We start from the raw sequence: 21,446 nt of genomic DNA, 5'->3' as shown, positions 1-21,446 counted from the left end.
TGCATACAGGTCATATGGTGTCTAGTATCCAAAAACCGAGTGAACACACCACACTGTAAAACATTTATTTGCAGATTCTTGAAACATCTGAATGAAATGTGGCTTCACCTTACAGCAAAAACACTAACAACTCAAACCGCAATCATGATGCTCAACACTGTTTATGTACTCGAATGACTGATAATGCATCAACAACCGTCGCACCTGGCATGCGATCAATTCCCATCAACCTGTTTAAACTGTCCCGCTCATTCAGGTTTGATCTTCCCCGCCTGTTATAAAGAGGTGAAGGCTCTTGTTGGAGTGCAGCATCTGCCCGGCACGCTGAGCGCCGGTGATGGCGGCCAGTTTGTGGGCATCAAAGCGGGAGTACAGGGCCGTGCACGTCCAACTGGCTTCCTCCCCTTGACCCCCCGCTGTCAGCATGTTACACACCTCGCTGTAGAAGTGCGGGAAGGAGGGAAGGCCATAAAATATCAGATTCTGAATCCCTTTGATGGTGTACCTGAAGAACAAAAAAAAAAAAAGTAAAGACACATTTCAACATTCTAAACAAACACACATCATGTACTAAACAGTTAGATATCACTGATACATCACTACAATGTACAGTATTTGAAATAAAACAATGATTGGTGGGAAGGAAAGACAGAAAGTCACAAATAAGTAGGGCTGGATATCAATTCTAATTTCCTGAATCGATTCAATTTTGATTCACAAGAATTCAGTTTGATTCGATTTGGTCTTTTTCCGGATTCGGTTCACTTCAATCCGATATTGATTAATTATGGAACATCAATTCTTCTTCACTTATTCACTCCCAGTCATTTTCACTGAAGCAACCCCTTTCGCTCCCAGCCGGTTTACTGGATTTTAGCTGATTTTGCAAGGTCCATAGAATATTGTGTTCTACTGCTTTGAAAACATGGAACCTACCGAAAGAAAGATTAGAGTCTCTTCTTTCATCAGGAAAAAAAGTATATTTATATCTGTTATCAGCAATTAGCATTAGAGCATAGCTAAGTTGCATCATTATTCACAAATCTGTTTAAAACGGTGGGGGAAAGAGCTTTTTGCAACATGGCCCTGGTTGATCTCTTATACTCTGCTGCCGCCTGCTGGCCGTTTTTTTGTAATAACTACCATTGCTTCAAGCATTTTCTTCAGTTCAGAGGCTGCTTGAAAGCCTTCTGTATGCTCTAGCATAAAAACATATAAATATGTCTTTGGGAGCATGGTAATATTTAAAATAGAACGTGTTTATACATTTTGGGGAGCAAATTAATCAAATATCAAGGACATAATAAAAACTCCATAAACATTACATTTTAATTAAATTTTAAACTGGTTTCATGATTTAGTTTACTAATGAAAGTAACACGTGTAATAATCACATATGTTTTACATTGACATCAGCAATGATAAGATGAAAATATTTTCATAATTCTATTCAAGTGCAATAAGTCAGGTCTTTCATAAATGTAAGAAAATACTTTTAAATTCATGTGAAAAAAAAATCGGCCTTTAAAATTCCATTTTCTTATGAATTTATGGGGACAAGCGATATTAAAATAATCGATTCATGGTTTTATGAATCGATATCAGGCTCGAAAAGGCAAATCAAATCTATGTCGATTATTCCATTTTTAAAACCCAGCCCTACAAGTCATTCAATTCTCATTAAAGGCTTCATCTTTGATTGTTTTTGCTTTTTTATGAATAGCTTTATTTAAGACCACTTTAAAAATGGATTACTTAAGAATAAATAAATAAAAATTCAGATCAGAGTATTTACCCCCTAAAAGGCTTAATTGGATCAATTTAAGATTTGATCTTGAATGCTAATTGGCTTGTGAGTATTTGCTCATAGCAAGAAATGTTTCTTTAGCCAGGTGTTGGCGAATGAAAATCAGCAAGCAACAACTCGGATTGTCAGCTGAAGAAACAGATGAAAGCAGAACCGTCTTTTTAATTGCATACTGTATAACTGGCTTAATCATTAACTTGGTGTGTTAAGCATAGTCACTGGAAATAAAACAAAAGCCCATTAAAAATGGTTTAATTGGAATTGTATTGGGCCATTCTCCCATCACGTGTTTGACATTCTCACAACATTAGTTAATATGCTACATGGCATATGTGACATCACAAAGTGATGCAGAACTATAAGGTAATATAGAGGCTCTTCTTTAAAAATAAATAAAATCATTTTGATTTGGTCCAAAAATAAAGACAAACTCTTCTCAAGTAACGTTTCCACGACAGCACTCACCTCTTGTAGAAGTAGAAGCGTTCTGTGAACAGCATGAACTGTTTATCGCCTTTCAGGAAGAAGTGCCTTGCTCGAGACACCTCCGATTTGCTGGAATACTCGCACACGCTTGCAAAGCTCATCTCCAGTTTCTTCATGTAGTTGCGCAATCGCACGTAGTCGAAATAAGACGGAATGTAGATCAGCGTGTGCGACATCACAGAGTCCTTGTACTGAGGTAGCACGTTGTCAACAAAGAACTGAAACCTACAGGAAGCAGCGGCAAAAAAGAAATCTAATTAAATAATTGTGGAAAATCAATCAGTGATATGGAGGCGGTTTTCTCCGGCTTCCGCCAACATTCCAAAAACAACTTTCTTAGCTTAATTGAAGAATATAAATCATCCGTAGGTTTGAATGTGTGCCTTTGGGTATGTACCGGTAAACTTATGAGTGCCCTGTATGGTGAGAAAAAGACTTAATGCCCATAAAATCCAAAATACTGCAGCAATTATTTTTGATATTTTCAGAGGTTGAAGTTGACATGAGTAGAGATAGGCAAGTGAAATTTGGTGACCATAGCATTTTTGTGTCATTTACCGACATTTAGCAGGTAGGTATGTCAACTTTCACGCACAACTGTAACTGAAGAGGGATTGCAATTAATGTAAAAATATATTTACTATTTTAATGTAATATTTTGAGTGGAGAACGTTGAACAATTTCATCACGCAGAGTGAGCATTGAGACAATTGTCATGATGGTTTACGCACCGTGCCTCGTGATTCAAGAAGTTATCAGAGGAGAACATCTGGAAGACATGCGGCAGCTGAACAAGAACTTGGCAAATGGACCCTGTCTTGGGGACGTTCTTAACTGAGATCTGGAGAGAAACACAATATGGAAATATCATCCAAGTGTAGCACTTTAATTTCAGTCGACAAAAATACAAAATTGTCAAGGTGTGATTTGATTCTACAGAACAGCCTATGAAAGGGAGAACCTGTCCGCGGTAGTTGACACACTGTTTGGTGAGGATGTTGTTGATTTGAGGGTCCTGGATGGAACTGAATACAAGCGTTTGCCGGTAATGTCTGGCCCAGTTGTTGAGATTCCACATTCGAACCCTGGAAAAGTCCACACCATGCGGCTCCAGTGGCTGCAGGTTCATGTGCGTCATCACGTGCTGGTTGGGGGAGAAGAAGTGAAGGAAAACGGTCAAAAATACAATGAGACGTATATAGAGAAAATAATAACATAATGAAAAGAACAAAAATTCAAACTGTCAATCAATAATACTTCATTTTAACTACTACGTCACGGCAAAAATTTCATTTGTAGTAATTATTTCCTTAAACAGTAAAAAGCAGTAAAAAGTTCATATTTTGTCCAGAATGAATTTGATAACTTCATTATCTTTCATGTACAATTAATATCTTTAAAAACACATTTTTCCACTTGTTGTCGACTGAAGATGACATCACCTGTGCTGAGGAAGTATGTAACGACCAATTGTGGCTCAGTTTACAGACCAAATCCAGAAAACAGGTGAGGCATGATTGGTCGTTACCTGCTCCCTCAGCACAGGTGATGTCATCTTCAGTCGACAGCAAGTGGAAAAAATGTGTTTTTAAAGATATTAATTGTACATGAAAAATAATGAAGTTATCACATTCATTATGGACAAAATATCAACTTTTTGCAGCTGAAAATGGCTCAATGAGTCAAGTATCCCTTTAATGTTCCTGCAGGTTTGAACGTGTTCTCTTCAAGATGCATTTCTCGCCGGCCCGCTCTGCTTAGGCTGCTGCCCTCGTGACCCAAATCCGATAAGCAGAAGAAGATGGATGGATATACAGTATATACAGTGTTCCTACCAAGACGTGTTCCCAGTTCTGCATGAGGAACACATCAGCCTTGTCGACTACAAGTATCTGGATGGAGGAAAGGAAGTCAAAGTCCCTCTTATATTCTCCTTCCACTCCAATGACTGTGCGGAGGCCCAGCGGGGAAGCAATGATGATGTCTGATGAGTAGAAGGGCGAGTAAAGGCGCATGTTGCCTTTGATTATGGAGACACCTGTGGAGAAAGAAAGAAAATCAGCAAGGTGGACTAACACAGATTTTTTGTTTTGTTTCAGCCGCACCTATCTTGAAGTGATCGTCCACGTTGCCAGAGAATATGGCGTGGTAATCATCCGGTCTGCGCAGATTGGTTGGTTTGTCGTCAACCTGTCCAAACTCGTCTTTGAACCGCTTCTTGTTGCTGACCACCACCTTCTTGCCTTTGCGTTCCAGCAAACTGATGAGCGCTTGGACGATATGAAGAACGTCGCCTCGGAACGGCACGAGAATCAGGACCTGTCGTGTTAGAACATCATACGTTAAGAGTCGCACAGTGTTCATTTCAGACAACGATTCTCCCATCCATCCGATTCCGTATGCTATAGTGTTTGTCCTCATTAGGGCTGCAAGTGAGCTGGAGCTGATCCATGGTTTGACCTCAGGACTTTATGGGTGGTACTGGTGGCCTGTCAGAAGCAGCACTGGCCCAGTATATTCATGATACAACATGTTAAGTTTCACTGATTATGTCATATTTTGCATTTTTATACTCTACAACTGCATTCGTGGCTTTGACCATGAATTAATACCCAAAATCAAGGGCATTGCAACTGCAAAAAATAACATTAATTCTTCAAAGGATAAATCAATTAAAAATTATTAAAATATTTACTCAGCACTGACATTCTTTTAGTGGCCGTTATCATGTTAGGATATAAAAACAAATGACGAAACCTCGATTCATGCTCCTTCACCAAGCGTGTTTTTTTTCTGCTTCTGCCAGATTGTTTTGGTTATAAGTCTTTGGTTCTGAAACAAACAAACAAAAAAATTGGGCCATTTTTGATGACCATGGTTTAGAAATTTGGACAGATTTGATCTGATTGTCTTGAAAATGTGTGTTTCATCTGGAGATGTTCAAGATGAAAAGTAAAAGCAAAGCTTTTTATTTCGTTGAACACTGTTGCTGTGGCGACGCACTGTTTGCCAGGAAAAATGCTGCCAATTTTGATGGGCTAAACATTATTATTATACTGCAGCTTAAAAAAAAAGAGTAAGATAGGTCACCTCTTTTCTGGGTTTCTTGGGTTATCTGCTTCCTCTGCACAGGTGATGTCATCTTCAGTCATCAACAAGTGGCAAAATTTGTTTTTAAAGCTATTAATTGTTCATGAAAATTAATGAAGTAATCAAAATTAATTTTAGACAAAATATGAAAATGTCTCAATGAGTCAAGTATCCCTTTAAGCCTGGTTCACTTTCCTCCATCTTGCGGCTGCCCCTGTTTTTTTTGCCTTTTAAGACCTCAAGATCTCAAGCGATATCAAACTGCAGTGCTGTGTTGAAAAAAATTAACAAGTCCATTTTGACTCGTATGGAGTTGAAACTAAGCACAGATACCTGAACAATCTCAGAGTAACAAAGTATTTGTACTTTGTTACTTTACACAACTGGAAATATGTGAGGCTTGTGTGGAAAATAAGTTGTTGTTTTTTTATTTCACTTGTATACCGGTGTGCTCAACAGACCAAATTGACCTGTGGATATACAGTAAAGGTCTACACACCCCTGTTCAAACGCCAGATTTCTGTGAAAAAACGAGACTAAGATAAATCATTTCTTAACTTTTTCTTCCATTACTGTAACCTATAACTCAACTGAGAATTTTTTCCCCCCAGAAAGGTGAGGAGTAATAAACAACAGAGATTATGTGGTCACACAAGTGTGCACACCCTCTTACAGTAAAACTGATGTGACTAGGGATGGGTATTGCCTCAGGATACAATGCAATACACACAATACAGGTGTCACGATACGTTATATATTGTGAAACGTGTATCCGATATATGGCCTTCAAGTTCAAGGTGATACGTATCCCGATATTTGACATTACTTTACGTACATTTTCATGAAATTGTATACTATACCCAAGTGATGGCAACTTCTTCTTCTTTCTTCTTCTAATGTTAGCAGCGCCAGTGCCATACCTGGTCAAAATGCGTGCACACTGCACAGTAAGGAGCAGCTTTCAGAGAAATTTAAGCCATGGCTTCTACATGTCAGCCCTTCTTTCGGATGTCAATGTTGCAAATGATATTATGTGATCGATGTAACCTGTAATAATGTGTCCGAAAGAAAAAAAAATGAATAAAAAACAACAACAAATTAATGTAGGGACTGATTTATCTTAGTCCCTGAAACCTGGCATTTGAATGTGGCTGTGCAGGCTTTTTATATCCACTACAGCTACAGTTAGGGCTGTCGCGATATGCAATAAATCAATTAATTGCATAATGGTCTCCCGGACGGTTAAGCAAACCCACGCCGCGTTGCTAATAGCCATGTAGCATTATTGCTAGCAGCGTACCACAGCTTTCGGTGTTGTTTTTATTCATTGCTTGTGCTTCGAAGCCTGCCGAAAAAACAACACTCGCTACGTCCACACACCCTCGCAATCCTGTGCTGCTCAGTGAGATATGGGCTTTACCAAAGACACTGGGTGGGTAATAAGTTAACTTTCCTGTCACGACTGACTCCTAAACCGTGCTTAGCGTATTGAGGAGTGAATCATCTTGACACGCACTCTTGGAGGCGGTGATGTGCCAAAGTAGACATGCCTAGCTACAGTCAATGCCGTTTCACAAATCAAAAGCACAACACTGTTAGATGAACCCACCTGCAAAGGAACCAAGTATTCATTGAGTGTAGTGAGTATTACCTTGGGCCGGGTTAGACCTTGGTCTCTTGGTTCATCTTGCAACACTTCTCCACGCTTAGCCTGCTGCTGACGCTCTCGGAGCTTAGCGTTGTGAGCCAGGACGCCGGAGTTGGCTTTCAGCACGTGGTTGAGAACATGGAGGCAGTAAGCGCTTCGAACCTGTGGGCCCACCTTCAAAGGGCAGGTCTCGGAGTAGTGGAGGTCTTTGTATGTTCCCATGAGAGCCAACAGCTCCAACTGGAAAGGGCTTGTCTCCTCAGCCTCCTCTTTGCAATTTCCAAACATGTTTATATTCTTCCAACTGGCTTCCAAGAGTTTGTGGAAGGCTGGGAGCTCAGTGTCTTTATAAGAGCAGATGGGGCCGAACCTCTCCAATGGAGTGATGCAAAGAAGTGAGCAGAATTTTGGCCACTAAGTTCAGCAAAATAAAACGGGAAAAAATATGTATTAATGAAATAGTTTAAAAGCACACTGTGCAGGTTATGTCAGAGTGAGTACCGTGATCTGGGTCTTCGCTTTGCTGCCTGATGTAATCTTTTGCACATCATCATCAGTCAGCTCTGTGCCCAAATGCTGGGAAAACATATCTAGAGTGTACAAAATACCAGTATATATTTTTATTCAAGCTCTGAAAAGTGGAAATATCAAATCTGTTTGATCAACTTGACAAAACACTATGAAAACAAGATTTGCTCCTTACCTTTGTCTTGTTCAGCAACATCGTCAATGTCTTCTTGCCCCCTTTCATTGGTCTCCAGGCAGAATTGGGACTCATTTTCCTTGTCGATGAATTCCTCACCACCTGCTTCCTCCTCCTCCTCCTTGCCTTCTAATGACTGAGAAAGCGCTACACCAGAATCCTCGGTTTCCTCGTCTTCTTCACTAGACTCGTCACCACCATCATCCTGGGCATCACAGTTTTCTGCAATCACCACTTCATTTATTACAACTGTAATGATCATATTTATCTTCCATATGCGTATTTTACTATTAGCGTGCCTTCAACAACAAACTCCTCTTCTTCCTCAGTGCTGCTCTCTTCACTTTGGTCGTGGTGGTTGGGTTGACTAAGGGTGGAAAGAAGTTTCTGATAGGCTGTTTTCTGCTCTGGTTCCTCTTCCTCCTCCAAATCATCCAGTTCAGCGTCAGACTGTTCTGGGCTTGGTGCCTTAAATTTTAAAATATCAGCATGCATATATGGGTCATTATAAAATTGGAGGACATGTCCCCCCCAATGACATTTCAAATAATTCACGCACAAAATGACACAAAATGTAACTGTGGCTACAGTACATTTGGCTCCTAAATATTATTCAAAATACTAAAAAGCTATTGAGCACACCCTAAAATGTCTTTGTCTTTTTCTTTAAAAAAATTCATATAGCCAAGTTTGTGCTTGGCTGGCGAGAATTGCAACTAACACACCTAGCATGCATTCTTGAGAAAAATCCTACTATTAGCATTGATTTGCAAACACAAAAGTGGTACTTTAACACTTTTACTATAGTTAGAGTAATGCTAAAATCAAGTTAGCATTCAAATCAATGTAAATCACTGTACTATAGCAATATTTTGCAATGTGTTTTTCAAATATCTGTTTCTTGAATACATAGTAAAATCAATAAATACTGTTGACTGGCATTTTACCATGATTACAGATTATTTTAGCGTGATGTGTAGGCTACTGTGAATTGATTATTTTGCCGTGAGTCATATACTTCGCGTGATTCCTGCCTCGCTTCACCCACTTCTGTCCGAATCAGTGGTACTTTAATTGTAAAATTTCACTAAGTGTTAATTATTTTTTTCCCACCGTATATAAGCTGCTTTTGGCATTACCTGTCTAACCCCAACCCTCAGAATAACTGTTCAATTCTGCAATAAACACGTGAAACAAAACTCCCGACTGGCTTCAAAAATTGTAAACATGACAGCTTGAGGGTGGTATTTGACCCGTGACCAAGCACCGAGCGCTCGATCCACTACTGCACCAACTGGTACACGATCACTGGCGCAAAACGTGTACTTGTAGTTCTCCCGTGATTCACGGCAAAATAACCACTGCGTTAAACGCTTAGCATCACTCACCAGTTTCACTATTTGTGTCTTTTCAGATGTATCATTGACTCTGTGGAAATAACACACGGATAAAGTTAGAAGAACAGAAACAAATGATAATTTTGAGCGTTTCATTAACCACAATGTAAATATTGTAATACCGTGGTGGCTAAATATTGAAACTGTTTCCACTCCATAACGTAGCTAGTTTGACTAAGAATCCTGCATTTTCAGCCTTTTACACGTTTCGATTGCAACTTACACGTCGTGAAATGGATGCTCCTCTCCAAATTCTTTCAAATGTTTCTTCTGTTTTTTGGTCAGACTGGTAAAAAGTTGCTTATTGTGCTTTCTTTTCCCCATGTTGACTGTCCCACGTGAATCTCGAAATCATCTGTTGGTTAATGCCCAATAGCTGCGCGCTACTGCCATCTGCAGCACCGGAGTAGAATTACAGGTCAAACCCAGGAAGCATTGCAAGCATCGCTGGACAGGTAAAACACATTTCGAGATACTGTAATTGTTTCCCAACCTGTTTATTGAACCAAGACCGAGACACATATTTATTAGGAAAATGTCACAAAAGTGTATGCACGTTAATTGCTGTTATCAAGCGGAAGGGCATATAATTGTTCTGGCTGTCACTCACTATAGATAGATGAACAAATGATAAACAAACAATAAAGTTCCACTCAATTAAAGGGAAAGTCCTCTCATGGTGTATGTGCCCAAACTAGTATAAACACGGTCTTCCGATTAATAATGTTTTTGTGGAATATCCACCTGTTTTTACCCATCTCGGGGCTGGGGCGCATTTTGCCACATGCTGTTAACTAACAATGACAGTTGCTGAGGGCTCAGGTAATGACCAATCATGGTTCACCTGTTTTCTAAAGTCGAGTTGAAAATGGATCATACCGTGTGATACACCAGATGTTTCTCTTGCCAAATCAGCAAGGGATCCTGGAGGTTAAAGTAGAATACTTTAAACAAAAAGAAAATAAAACTTTTCCGTAGGTTGACACGCCTGTTTTATTGCATTGGCCGCATACAATCCTTTGATTGTTTTCAAAATAATGAATAAGAGGCATGATAAAATGCTTTGGACTACACAGTTACAGGCCATGTTTACATAGTCACTGTCAAGTACAATACCCTCTTAAGATACTCGTCAGATTGCAGGGTCAAATAAAAGTCACCAGGCGGAGAGCAATTTGCACAAAAGGTCATCGGTAGTTCCTTGAGGGGTCATTCTTAGTCACTGCCAGCTTATCACACCTCTGCTCATATATCTTTTCAAGACAAGACACAGATAACTGCTCCTGGAAAACTACGAGTCAATTATTGAATATCTGACCTGTATCGGTTTACAGTTTGCCTGTTTTAGCTGTTGCCATGACAGAGGCTCCTTTATTATTCAACAGTTTGGTGTCCAGTTTTTGTACTCTGGCTATTTTCAGTTCATTTTGGCACGTCGGGATGTTTTTGTTTGATTATTGCGCAGTAATTGGCTATGGCTTAGGCTGAAAAAATATGTCCAGTGTTGTTGACTTAGGTGTGAAATGTGAAGTATACTTGTGTTTCAATGGAGGGCTCCAAAGTGAAACAGGAGACTGTGAGAACAGTTAGGTTCAGAGTAGCGTCTGCCAACAGTGGCCGCGTGTTGGCTGAGGTGTTCAAGGATGAGACACGACGCTGCCGGTCGCTGTCTGACCCAGTGGACATGGACGGCACCGGCGGTCCAGAGGCACAGCAGATGGTCTCATCTCCCCCGAGTGAGACCAACAGCCACCTGAAAGGACTGCTGGTTGAATCTTCGATGGAGGAGAATGGTGGCGAACCCGATGACCTGCTTTTGTATGCTAGTGCCAAGAGAGAGACGCTCTTCAGCAACACGCGACTCAATATCTGCAGCAAAAATGGAACCATAAGAGGGGTGAGGAACAAAGTGAGTGCAGGCCAAGTGCTTTTCAACAACCTCTCCAAAATGTATTCTGTAAGTACAATTTCATACCATTATTTTAATGATTTGCAATAATTAGAAACATCACTATGATGAATGGGAGCAACCATGCTAGCAGGTTCTTTAAAGGGAACCCCGACCGTCATGACACGTTTGCTCTATAAGCCTCCGTAGCGTTCCTAAAGAAACAACATGCGATTGGGAGAGTCACCCTCCCCAATGCCGTGCTCTCGTCATTCACCAGACGCATTCAAGAGTTTTGATCATCCCTTTAGGAACGCTATGGAGGCTTACCTTGCTTTCTTCATAGGAGTTTCACATTGCTCGGCAGAGAGCCAGCCGCCATTCAGTCACTATGCACTGAATGCGTTGCGACGTAAATAACAATGGCGGCGTACGTCCAAATAAAGTTTTTACAAAACGTATTAAACTGGAAATTATTTTTGAAGAATGAATCTCATAATTATGTTAGTAACAACCAAATAAATAATATAGAGCAAATTTGTCATTACAGTCGGGGGTTCCTTTTAAAACAGTGAATGAGAATGTCGGGATCAGATGATGTTATGTAGCCATAACTTTTGTATTCTGCCTTTCTTGAAGGGACCACTGCGTCACCAAAAAAGGAGACCTTGGGAAAAAGATTAGATTATTTTAAAGAAGGAAACTTTTCATCAATCTGCATTTAAATACATTGTTACATGAAACTAATGAATGATTAAATCAATCTGAGCTTTGAATATTTGAATATGTTTTTTTGTAGAAAGTTGAAGTACTGTTTGGATGCCGAAGTTAATATGATTTTGACATTAAGGTCTTCATAGCACATACTGCACACTCATTGGACTGTGCCTTTTTATTTACATTTCATAATTTTGCTAGTGCTTCTTATCTATAGTCAACCTGTATAATAAGATGTAATAGTGAGTTCAGTTTTCTGTGTTGCAACTTATTTGTTGCATTAAATAAACCAACGTTTGACGGAATGTTGGGGTTTACAATTATTTTCAGTTTTATTTCAGCAAAGAAAGAAAGAAAAAAAGAAAGAAAGAAGAAAATGAGGGCCATCAGACCCAAAAAGAAAGAGCTGACAGCAAGCATCAATAAAGCCTGGGCTTCCAGGAACCCCAGGCAATGCCACGGCACATCGAGGTCGTGATTAAGGCAAAGGGAATACAACCAACTATTGAAGATTGACATATCGTTTTGAAAATACCATCCATCTTTTTTCCCTATGCAAAACACTGGGAAGTATGCATGGGGATTTCTTCACATTATTCAAAATTTTTGACATCCTGTTTTCAATCTTTTTTATTTTTTTAGCTGGAAGCCCAAATAATGCAAAAATAAACAAATAAATAATTGAAAAAGTTGTGGGCCCTGAATCTATAATCTATGAAAGTTTGACTTTTTGAATGGAATTATAGAAATTATTCAACTTTTTGAGGATATTCAAATTTTTTGACGAGCACATGTAATCCACCCTGTGGGGTCCCGACAGTAGTATGGATGAGACTGCGTCTATTGCATCCTGGGAGATAAATAAATTGCATAAATTACATATCTAACTTGCAACCCATACCAAAGCAGTCCAACACTATACTGAATTACTGTGTACCTTCCGGAGTCCTGGCTGCGTTGCGGACACGAGGTACGTCTTGCCGCCAATATTCACTGTCGGGGGATATTTAAATTAATATTTTACCCACAATGTTACCATTGTGAATATTGTGATACTTAACAAATACGGTAAATTGTGTCCTGCCTGTCACGTTGCCAGGTGCTGATGTGTGCGCGCCATTGATTACCTGCTGGAAGACCAAATGGAAATCATACTTTCAACATTAGTCACGTTTGTTTGATATACAGTATGCCGTATAGGCGGTTTAGCTAATAACTTGTGTACTTTGTCCTCCTGCTGCACATCAGTGTGTTGTGGATGACCAAAGGTAGAAATGATCAATAATAACTTTGCATACATTAATATTAAGAAAGTCTGAGATTTACATGTGCATTAACTAATCACCAATTTGGATAAAGGGAATGGTTTGAAATCAGAGAAGATAGTATATCAATTCATTATGTACAATATTTCTCAAAAAAATAGTAGCATCTTAAACAGCTAATGTACAAGCCACAATCATTACATACATAAAAAAAAAAGGAGCAAGCAAGAAATAAAAAGCTAACTAACCATCTGCCCCTAAATTACCATGGTTACTGAATGGGGATTTATATAACCCACCTTAATGGAACGGAACTCTAATTAAAATGAGCCGGGTTCACCGAAATAAGATAGGCTTTTCCTTAATCCATCTTGATGGAATACCCCTGTTTTTTTCAAACTTCGTTGTTTTTGTTTCTTTGTACATTGCCTTGTTTTGCCTCATTGTTTTTGTTTAATTAAAAGAAACCCCTTTTGGACTCCACCTTTGCCTTCTTGCCTCTGCTTCCCTGCATTTGGGTCCCCAACCGCCACATTCCGGACAGAACCTGACACTGCTGCATTGTGGTTTAGTTGTATGTGAACTGTGAATGACCATTAATCAACATTATTGGCAGAAATAGAGGGCTCCTACATCCAATTTGGGCTTAGGAGCACGGAGGTGTGGGTTCACGTGAAAACTGAGTGGATTTTTCCACTTTTGTTGGCAACTCACTAACACACATTTGAACTTGTTTACAAAAGCGTAAGTGGGGAGGGGGAGGGGTGCATCTTATAAAACAGGGTGTAGTTTTTACTTATTCACGTGTTATTCAGTGTTTAAAAAAACAACTCCAGGTACGCAGAAGTGTATAGGTTTTTGTTTTGTTTTTGGGTGGAGGGAATGGGGTGGGATTTCCCTTTAAGTGATTTATGCAACAGCCTGGTCTCATCGTGTGTGCTACCTGCCTCCTCTCCTGCCTACCTCAGCACCATGGAGAGCAATTGTGCCAACAGTACACAAGACGTCGTCTGCTAAAAGAATCGGCGGTCCGGAAGTGCAGGTCATGCTCAGCGTGGCATAACGAGACGCCAATATTCTGTACGCTGGTTTGCTATCGTGTTACTGCGGCACACGGTACAGGGGGGCCGGGGGGTGTTGGGATGCGGGCTTCCCCGTGCACCCGTATCCGTCTTCGAGCTACCGCATTCACGCACTGGCTCCAAGATGCGTCTTTCTGCGCGTCTTGAGTTTTTCCTCGCGTCCCTCAAGCTCTGGCTGCTGTCGATCATGAGGAGTCTGCATTAGCGAGGTACTCCACGCCCCGTCATCATCATCATCATCATCATCATCATCATCAATCGCCGATCAGCATCATGTCTCCTCCGGCATCGGCTGCGACTGCCAGTGAAAGCAGCACCAGCACCACCACGACCACCGTCGTGTTGGAAGAAGACACCAGAGAGGAGGTATCTTCTTCACGCATGATTCTTGTTGTTGTTTAGGGAATGTAAATCAATGTGCATGCGTTCACAGCATGTATGATGCTAATGTGGAGTAATGTGTTTGTTTTCACACAAGGACTGTGCCATAATGGCACATAATGCGCTTGCATTGGGTTGGTTTGAACGTTCGTTTTGAACATGAAAATAACACACAATGAAACACGACTCTAGCTTTCCATGTTCAGCAGTTTTGACATTTATATATTAATTTATCATCATTTATATAAAAGGATATGTTATGACACTTCATTAAATACACTAGATATCAAGGAAAAGTGGGAAATGGAACGGAATACTATAATTCAAGACATGGGGAAGAGTTGTGTAGGGACTGTCACAAAGGATTGAGAAGTCAATTATGGAATTAATTCGATTGGAAATTTAAAATGAGGTATTTTAATACTCCTCTTAAGATTTCTAAGTTTGTAAAGGCACCCTTAACTGATAGGTGCTGGAGGAATTGTGGAGGAATTGGTGACTACATATCTTTTGGGACTGCCCTATAATTGAAGGATTTTGGAAAATTGTTAAGGTAGAAATGGAAAAAATTGTAAAAGTAAATGTTCCGTTAGATCCGGTGGTGTACGTACTTGGAGATGTGACAAAGGTTCAATATGATTCAAGACAAAGGTATATTTTACAGATTCTGTTATTGATTGCTAAGAAAATGATAACGGTGTATTGATTATTTCTGCACCAAATATAGCACAGTGGAGACAGAGACTGAAGCAGGTTTACACCATGGAACAAATGACTGCAAGGCTGCAAATGACAATGGATCTTATTACTTGTGGATGGAAAGATGTTGTGTCTTATCTGGACTCTGTTTAGAAAAGCAGAATGATGTGTCTTGGAATATTTAACTCTGATGTTTGAATTGTTGTTACAATGTACGCATTTAATTTAATTTAATTTTTTTCTCTCAAAGTCAGTTTCTCTCGAAGTCAGTTTTATTCTTTTGATTAAGGGGTTTGTTTTGTTGTTTGTTATCGGTTAAGCATAATGTTGTGTTAATTGTGAAAATGGAAAATAAAAAGTTTTTTAAAAAACTGTCAATTTCTAGCAGCTGGGGTGCCAAAAAATACAGTGAAATAACTCTAATAATTCTTGCTTCTCGTAAAATCAATCCCCCCACATAATTAAAATACAATTTGCAGTTGTAATTTCAACAAGGTTTTGCCTTATTTTCAGGTTAATAATGTTTCATTAGAAACATTTTCACATTTTAAAACAATTAAATTACCTAGAAATGTAATAGGTAAACGTTGTATTACAAATAGGAATCCTTAAAAGTAGGCTACAGAAATGTGCTGTTAGTTGTTTTTAATGACATGTTTTTTTTGGGGTGAAAGAGGTTTTATAATAATTTGTGTTTGATGTAATATAACATTATATGACACAAAAAAATGCCCACCTCTGATCTAGGACATTACAGCAATATTAAATAAAGTAGTTATTTGAATAAATAAAAAAACATTAGTCAATTAAGAAATCATTTATCATAAAATTATTATTTTTTACTATTTAATATCTAAAAAGTTTTTTTCCCTTTTTCCTCCAGAGTTTTAAAGTGGTATTTTTACAGTTTATTCCCTTAAATAACAGACAAATATTTTTACAATTAAGATTAATTTGTGAACATATTTTAACAATACGTATATGTATTTTTAATGAGTTTCTTGGGTAAAAGAACAGAAATATTGTGTATTTTCAAAATGAGTGATTTCATGTAATTTTACATTCAGTATATAAATAAGATCACAGTCTATTTTTGAAAATGAAATTATATTTTCAAAATATAGGAAAAATCTGTAAAATAAGATAACCATCAAAATTTGTGTTATTTTATGTTTCATTTAGCAGTACAGATAGAGTGGTCGTAAAAGTGGTGAAAATAAATAAATAAAAATAACCCCCCTCCCCCCCGACCCCAAAAAATAAATTAATAAAAAATGTCAGTGTAATTCCTGCTAACATTCAAAACAACACCATTCATGTTTGTATGCCTTAAAAGGAGATCCTTTAATCGCCCAAACAGTTTTCATGTATTGCATTGTTTTTTCTTTTTCTGCAGCAAAAACCCCTCAAGCAATCTCTAAGCAAGTCACTATGTCGGGAGAGTTTCTGGAAATGCCTTCTCCTGTCCGTTCTCATGTACGGCTGCATGGGAGCCATGGTTTGGTGTCATGTGACCGAAGTGACCCGCCTCAACTTCGACAGTGCATTCAAAGGGAAATCCATGATGTACCACGACAGCCCCTGCTCCGATGGCTACATTTACATTCCTCTTGCCCTACTGGGCATGCTCTACTTGGTCTACCTGGTGGAATGCTGGCACTGCCACGTGCAGAACGAGCTGCAGCACAAAGTGGACGTGGAGGGCATTTACGAGCGAATCCAGAGAATGCAGCAAGCCAAACCTTGCATCTGGTGGAAGGCCATCAGCTACCACTACGTGCGTCGCACCCGGCAAGTCACGCGCTACCGCAATGGGGACGCGTACACCAGTACGCAAGTTTACCACGAGCGAGTCAACACTCATGTGGCGGAAGCCGAATTTGACTACGGTCACTGTGGAGTGAAAGATGTCTCCAAACAGCTGCTCAGTCTGGAGAAGTCCGCCCTCACCAAGATGCGCTTCACCAAGTGTTTTAGCTTTGCCAACGTTGAGTCTGAGAATTCGTACCTTACACAGCGAGCAAGGTTTTTCACTGACAATGAAGGGCTGGATGACTACATGGAAGCCAGGGAGGGCATGCACCTGAAAAACATTGAACTGAAGGAATATATCATAGCTTTGTCCGACCCAGAGCACCATCCCTGGTACTTGTCCCATTACGTCTTCTGGTTCGCCTCGTTCCTCACCTTCTCATGGCCTCTACGAGTGTTCGCAGAGTATCGCACTGCATACGTCCACTATCGCGTCGAGAAACTCTTCGGACACGATTACATTCCAGTGACGCCGTGTGAGGACCAGCCCTACTGGCGACGGATCCCTCGTGTAAACACCATCGACAGCACGGAATTGGAGTGGCACATTCGGTCCAACCAGCAGTTGGTGCCCAGTTACTCGGAGGCGGGCCTCATGGACCTAGCCCAGTGCCCCTCCAGCTTCAGTGGCATTCGCCAGAATTGTGAGCGCTGCCACCGGGCCATCAGTTGCTCCTCGGTGTTCTCCAGAAGCGCCCTCAGCATCTGCACGGGAGCCAGCTCACGAATTCCCTTCAGCGGCAGCCGATTCTCCCTGGCCCGACGCTACGGATCACAGAGGAGCTGCTTTTGGAGGAGCGGCAGCTTGGACGACCAGGAAAGTCCCAGCGAAAACACCCGCTGTCTGTCGGAGCGCCACACCACAGATGATGAAGAACCCCCGGACTATGACAACGCAATGTGCTACCCGGTGCTCATCGTCCACTGCAGCGAGAACTGCCACAACCACAGGTCATTTCACAGAAACGGCTCTTGTGTGGAGACTTCACTATGACTGCGTGAAAAAAAAATCATCAAGAATATCTGTAGCATACAAACACTTGGCTGCATGTGAGATACACAAACAAATGCCTAAATCCTGAATGTGTGAATCAGCAAAGCAATAAGTGTGATTAGGACAAAGACTGTTAACACTGCACATCATTGCCATCACTTTTAACTCATTTGCTCCCAAAGACGTATTTATACATTTTTTATGGGTTTTTTTTGCAACCTCTGGACTGAAGAGAATGCTTGAAGAAATGGTAGTTATTACAAAAACGGCCAACAGGTGGCAGCAGAGAAAGAGATCAGCCAAGGCCATGTTGCAAAAAGCTGTTTTTGTCAGTGTTTTCAACAGGTTTGTGAATATTGATAAAACTTAGCTATATTGTAATGCTAATTGCTGCAAAACGGAAACAGATAGAAATATAAGAGACTCTAATCTTTCTTTTGGTAGGTTTCATAGTTTTATAGCAAATAGAACACAATATTTTGTGGGCCTTACAAAATCAGTCAAACTCCAGTAAAACAGTCGGGAGCGAATGGGCTGGGAGTGAATGAGTTAAAATCTCAGTATATAAAAGTAGCGCTGCAGTTACCTCACAAGAGCTGGATCCAAAAAAGGAATGCATCCAATTCGTTGGCAAGTTTGATGAGATTCTTAGTCCATTGTTGACCTACTTCTAACTACAGCAATAAATGCAGAAGTTGAATCATCTCAAGTGGAAGGTAAAATGGAGAATGTTAGTTGCACTGATGCATATCAAAGGAAGCAGAATGAAACCTATCTATGCCACGCAATACTCACCGCTAACTGTTATTTTCAGTTCATTTATTCTTTTTTGTGTGTTTACTTTTATTACACTGAAGGAACACCATTTTTTGTTGAGTTAGGTGTGACAGCTGTTTCTGACACATTTTTGGGTGAGGAATCCAAAATTGATCTCAGTTTTTCTCTTTATGTTTTTGAACAATAGGATCCCTGTTAAATGTGTATGTATGGAACTTACAACGCTATGCCCATGGTTGCGCGATTAAGAGTATCACTATCTGAAAAAGTTGTTTGTAGATGATTGTACCAAGCATTTGGGAGCTGTTTCAATTGTGATTGGACAAACACATCAACATGTAGCTGTGGATGAGTCCAATCATATAATTAGCTCTTCTTACTACAGTCTTACTACAGCTATGTCATTTTGCTTACCTGGAGGGTAGGATGAGGAAAAAAAATACTTGACTGACTGCAATTTTGGAATCAGCATGCCAATTTTAGTTTTAATCAGCATGAAAATGTAACTCATATTTTTTTTCCAAATGTCTCTCCAGTGTAATCAGTCCATCCATTAATTTTCAGTACAGCTTATTGTCATTAGTGACACGGAAGAGCTGCAGGCTATCGGCGGGGTACACTGTGGACTGGTCGCCAGCTATTCACAGGGCACATATCCACAAACAACCATTCACACTCTCATTCGAACCTCCAGACAATTTAGTCTTTACTTGAGCTCAGCAGAATGTTTTTGGGATGGGAGAGGAAGCCACAGAGAACATGCAAACTCTACTACTTCTTCTAATCTCTTGAGAGAAATTCTATTTACACTCTGCTGCATATCATACACATTTTTCTTTTTTACAACTTTGTCAAACTTTTAAATTGTTCAGAATGTTTTTTGCTGGGATGAGTGATGGGTGAGACTGAAAGCTGTGCTTTATATAACATGCACTTAACCTGGTCACATGACACACTCTTGTACAGTGAAGTCAAATTCTGTTTGCTTCCAAAAACCTCTCTTAGTTTGACTGTTATTATAGGAAATTCATTTGAATTGTTTTACCCTTTACAGAAGAAGAAGCAATTCATTTTTTTTAAATGGGAGGTTTTACATACTGTACAACGAACCTGATGTGGGTGAATTTGATGATTATTCAAGCATATTCTCTTCAAGTGTACGTTTTTACTACCAACTGCCACGATCTGAAAACGACCTGTCAACTGTTATATCATCTGCATGAATCTTGCAGACAGAGGTTTACATTTTACATAATGAAAAGATCACACCCGTCTTGACGGCATCTTTCGGTGATCTGCACTCAGTGTGTATTTTTTCTGCAAAAAATAGTATCATGACACCAGATACAGCCCACAATTGCATAATTATGTCGTAACACATGGTGTTTAACGAGCATAGCTGAATGAGAGCAATGTATCAATTATGTAGCTATAAGAAGAGTTCATGCAAACGTCACATGTGTATCGTACATTTCTCCTGCTCAAGTACAGTTTACAAACAATTAATGCAAATATGTTAGTGCACTTATACACACTTGGTACACCATAGACATTTTATAATATTGAGTTTTTTGTACAACATGTAACAGGTGAACATATAGTGAAGCAAATATTTTGTTTTCAATGTAGTCAAACCGGTATTATGCACTTGAAATTACAATAGACTACGAATTGTACTGAAGTTGAATGTTGATGTAAATTCATTGCAAATATGAAGGTACTCAAGCATACTGTATAGCAGTGGTCTTTGGAATGTCCTTTACCACCCGCCAAGTTTATTTTAGTTACGAAAAAAGTAAAATTAAAAAAATAATTTTGTTAACGATATAAAATAAAAACGAAAATGCTTTTCAAAAAAACAAAAATGAACTGAAACTACATTTTATGTTTACAAAACTAACTAAAACTAACTATAATTATAGCGAAAATGTCCTTCCTTTTAGTATTTGGTAATTAATTTAATACATGATATTAAATGTAATTTTAGGTATATTTATTTCGATATTAACCACAGTAAAGCCATATAAAAATGATGCCACAGAAGTGATGTCATTGAGCAGCAGCCAATAGAAAAGCACCTTCAGATGACGTCGCTCCTAGTCGACAAATTTGCCTGCTTGACTTTACATAAAAAAGAAGAAGAAACTAATACTGAAACTAACTCAAACCAAACTAAAACTAAGCATTTTTTAAAAATCTAATACAAACTTAACAGAACCACACTGAAAACAAATTAAAACTAACTAAATTTAAAAAACAAAACTCAAAACGAAATAAAAACTAATTAAAATGAAAATTACAAAAATTATAATAACTCTGCCACCCGCACCCCCCACCCTTCACTCCCGTACATATTTGCCGGTTCACAAAGAGCCGGTCCATGGCGGAAAAAAAGGTTGAGGACCACTGTTGTACAGCATTATACATAACAAATCTAATTTGTTACTTGTAAAAATTTACATTATTGTTGTTGTAATATTCGAATTACTGTAAAGGTGACTATATTTAAAAAAATATATATGTAAGCAATTCTATCTTATGCTGGAAAATAATATCTGCAATAAATGTCAGTACGAACTTATGTGTGTTTGTATTAAATGCACAACAGAAGCTGCCTCAGGGATACGGTTAAGACACTTTGGTATTGTGTACTTTATTCATCCCTCAATTTTCTACCTTGTCCTCATAGGGTCACTGGAA

General features: G+C 39.3%; 3 protein-coding genes across 5 annotated transcripts; 2 read left to right on the top strand and 1 right to left on the bottom strand.

Moving 5' to 3' along the window:
- Nucleotides 1–51: 51 nt before the first annotated feature.
- Nucleotides 52–9,503, bottom strand: utp25 (UTP25 small subunit processor component). Of its 2 annotated transcripts, none has more exons than XM_086093946.1 (12): nt 9,355–9,503; nt 9,123–9,162; nt 8,034–8,202; nt 7,735–7,956; nt 7,533–7,621; nt 7,035–7,445; nt 4,399–4,612; nt 4,129–4,331; nt 3,255–3,437; nt 3,025–3,134; nt 2,273–2,518; nt 52–505 (listed from the first exon to the last, which is right to left on the bottom strand). In XM_086093946.1, the coding sequence occupies exons 1-12, from the start codon at nt 9,453–9,455 to the stop codon at nt 253–255; spliced, it is 2,241 nt and encodes a 746-aa protein (XP_085950072.1). In that variant the 5' UTR covers nt 9,456–9,503; the 3' UTR covers nt 52–252. The 2 variants fall into 2 exon arrangements, with proteins under 2 accessions (XP_085950072.1, XP_085950073.1); XM_086093947.1 differs by having other exon boundaries at nt 7,735–7,939; nt 9,355–9,463.
- A 1,013-nt stretch (nt 9,504–10,516) lies between these two features.
- grxcr1b (glutaredoxin and cysteine rich domain containing 1 b) lies at nt 10,517–11,760 on the top strand. The gene is given in 2 exon segments (XM_086095181.1): nt 10,517–11,088; nt 11,659–11,760. Coding segments are annotated over 2 exon segments (513 nt in total). The 5' UTR covers nt 10,517–10,677.
- A 2,167-nt stretch (nt 11,761–13,927) lies between these two features.
- On the top strand, nt 13,928–21,327 carry LOC147163194 (transmembrane protein 151B-like). 2 transcript variants are annotated; one of them, XM_086095749.1, is made up of 2 exons: nt 13,928–14,292; nt 16,560–21,327. In XM_086095749.1, exon 2 carries the CDS (start codon nt 16,638–16,640, stop codon nt 17,967–17,969), a length of 1,332 nt encoding a protein of 443 aa, XP_085951875.1. In that variant the 5' UTR covers nt 13,928–14,292; nt 16,560–16,637; the 3' UTR covers nt 17,970–21,327. The 2 variants fall into 2 exon arrangements, with proteins under 2 accessions (XP_085951875.1, XP_085951874.1); XM_086095748.1 differs by having other exon boundaries at nt 13,928–14,449.
- The last annotated feature ends 119 nt before the right edge of the window (nt 21,328–21,446 follow it).

This window comes from Leptonotus elevatus, chromosome 14 (assembly GCF_054856555.1).
Source record: "Leptonotus elevatus isolate MCC_2025b chromosome 14, RoL_Lele_1.0, whole genome shotgun sequence".
NCBI classification, from domain to species: domain Eukaryota; kingdom Metazoa; phylum Chordata; class Actinopteri; order Syngnathiformes; family Syngnathidae; genus Leptonotus; species Leptonotus elevatus.
The sequence above is the reverse complement of the archived record's forward strand: the minus strand, read 5'-3'. Positions and strand labels throughout refer to the sequence as shown.

Excerpts from the sequence above, each read along its gene's own strand:
- utp25 (XM_086093946.1), bottom strand. The coding sequence starts at position 9,455 with ATGGGGAAAAGAAAGCACAATAAGCAACTTTTTACCAGTCTGACCAAA. Across the intron at positions 8,203-9,122 it reads AGACACAAATAGTGAAACTG|GCACCAAGCCCAGAACAGTC; the intron begins GTGAGTGATGCT and ends TTAAAATTTAAG. Across the intron at positions 506-2,272 it reads CGCTTCTACTTCTACAAGAG|GTACACCATCAAAGGGATTC; the intron begins GTGAGTGCTGTC and ends TTTGTTCTTCAG.
- LOC147163194 (XM_086095748.1), top strand. The coding sequence starts at position 14,357 with ATGTCTCCTCCGGCATCGGCTGCGACTGCCAGTGAAAGCAGCACCAGC. Across the intron at positions 14,450-16,559 it reads AAGAAGACACCAGAGAGGAG|CAAAAACCCCTCAAGCAATC; the intron begins GTATCTTCTTCA and ends CTTTTTCTGCAG.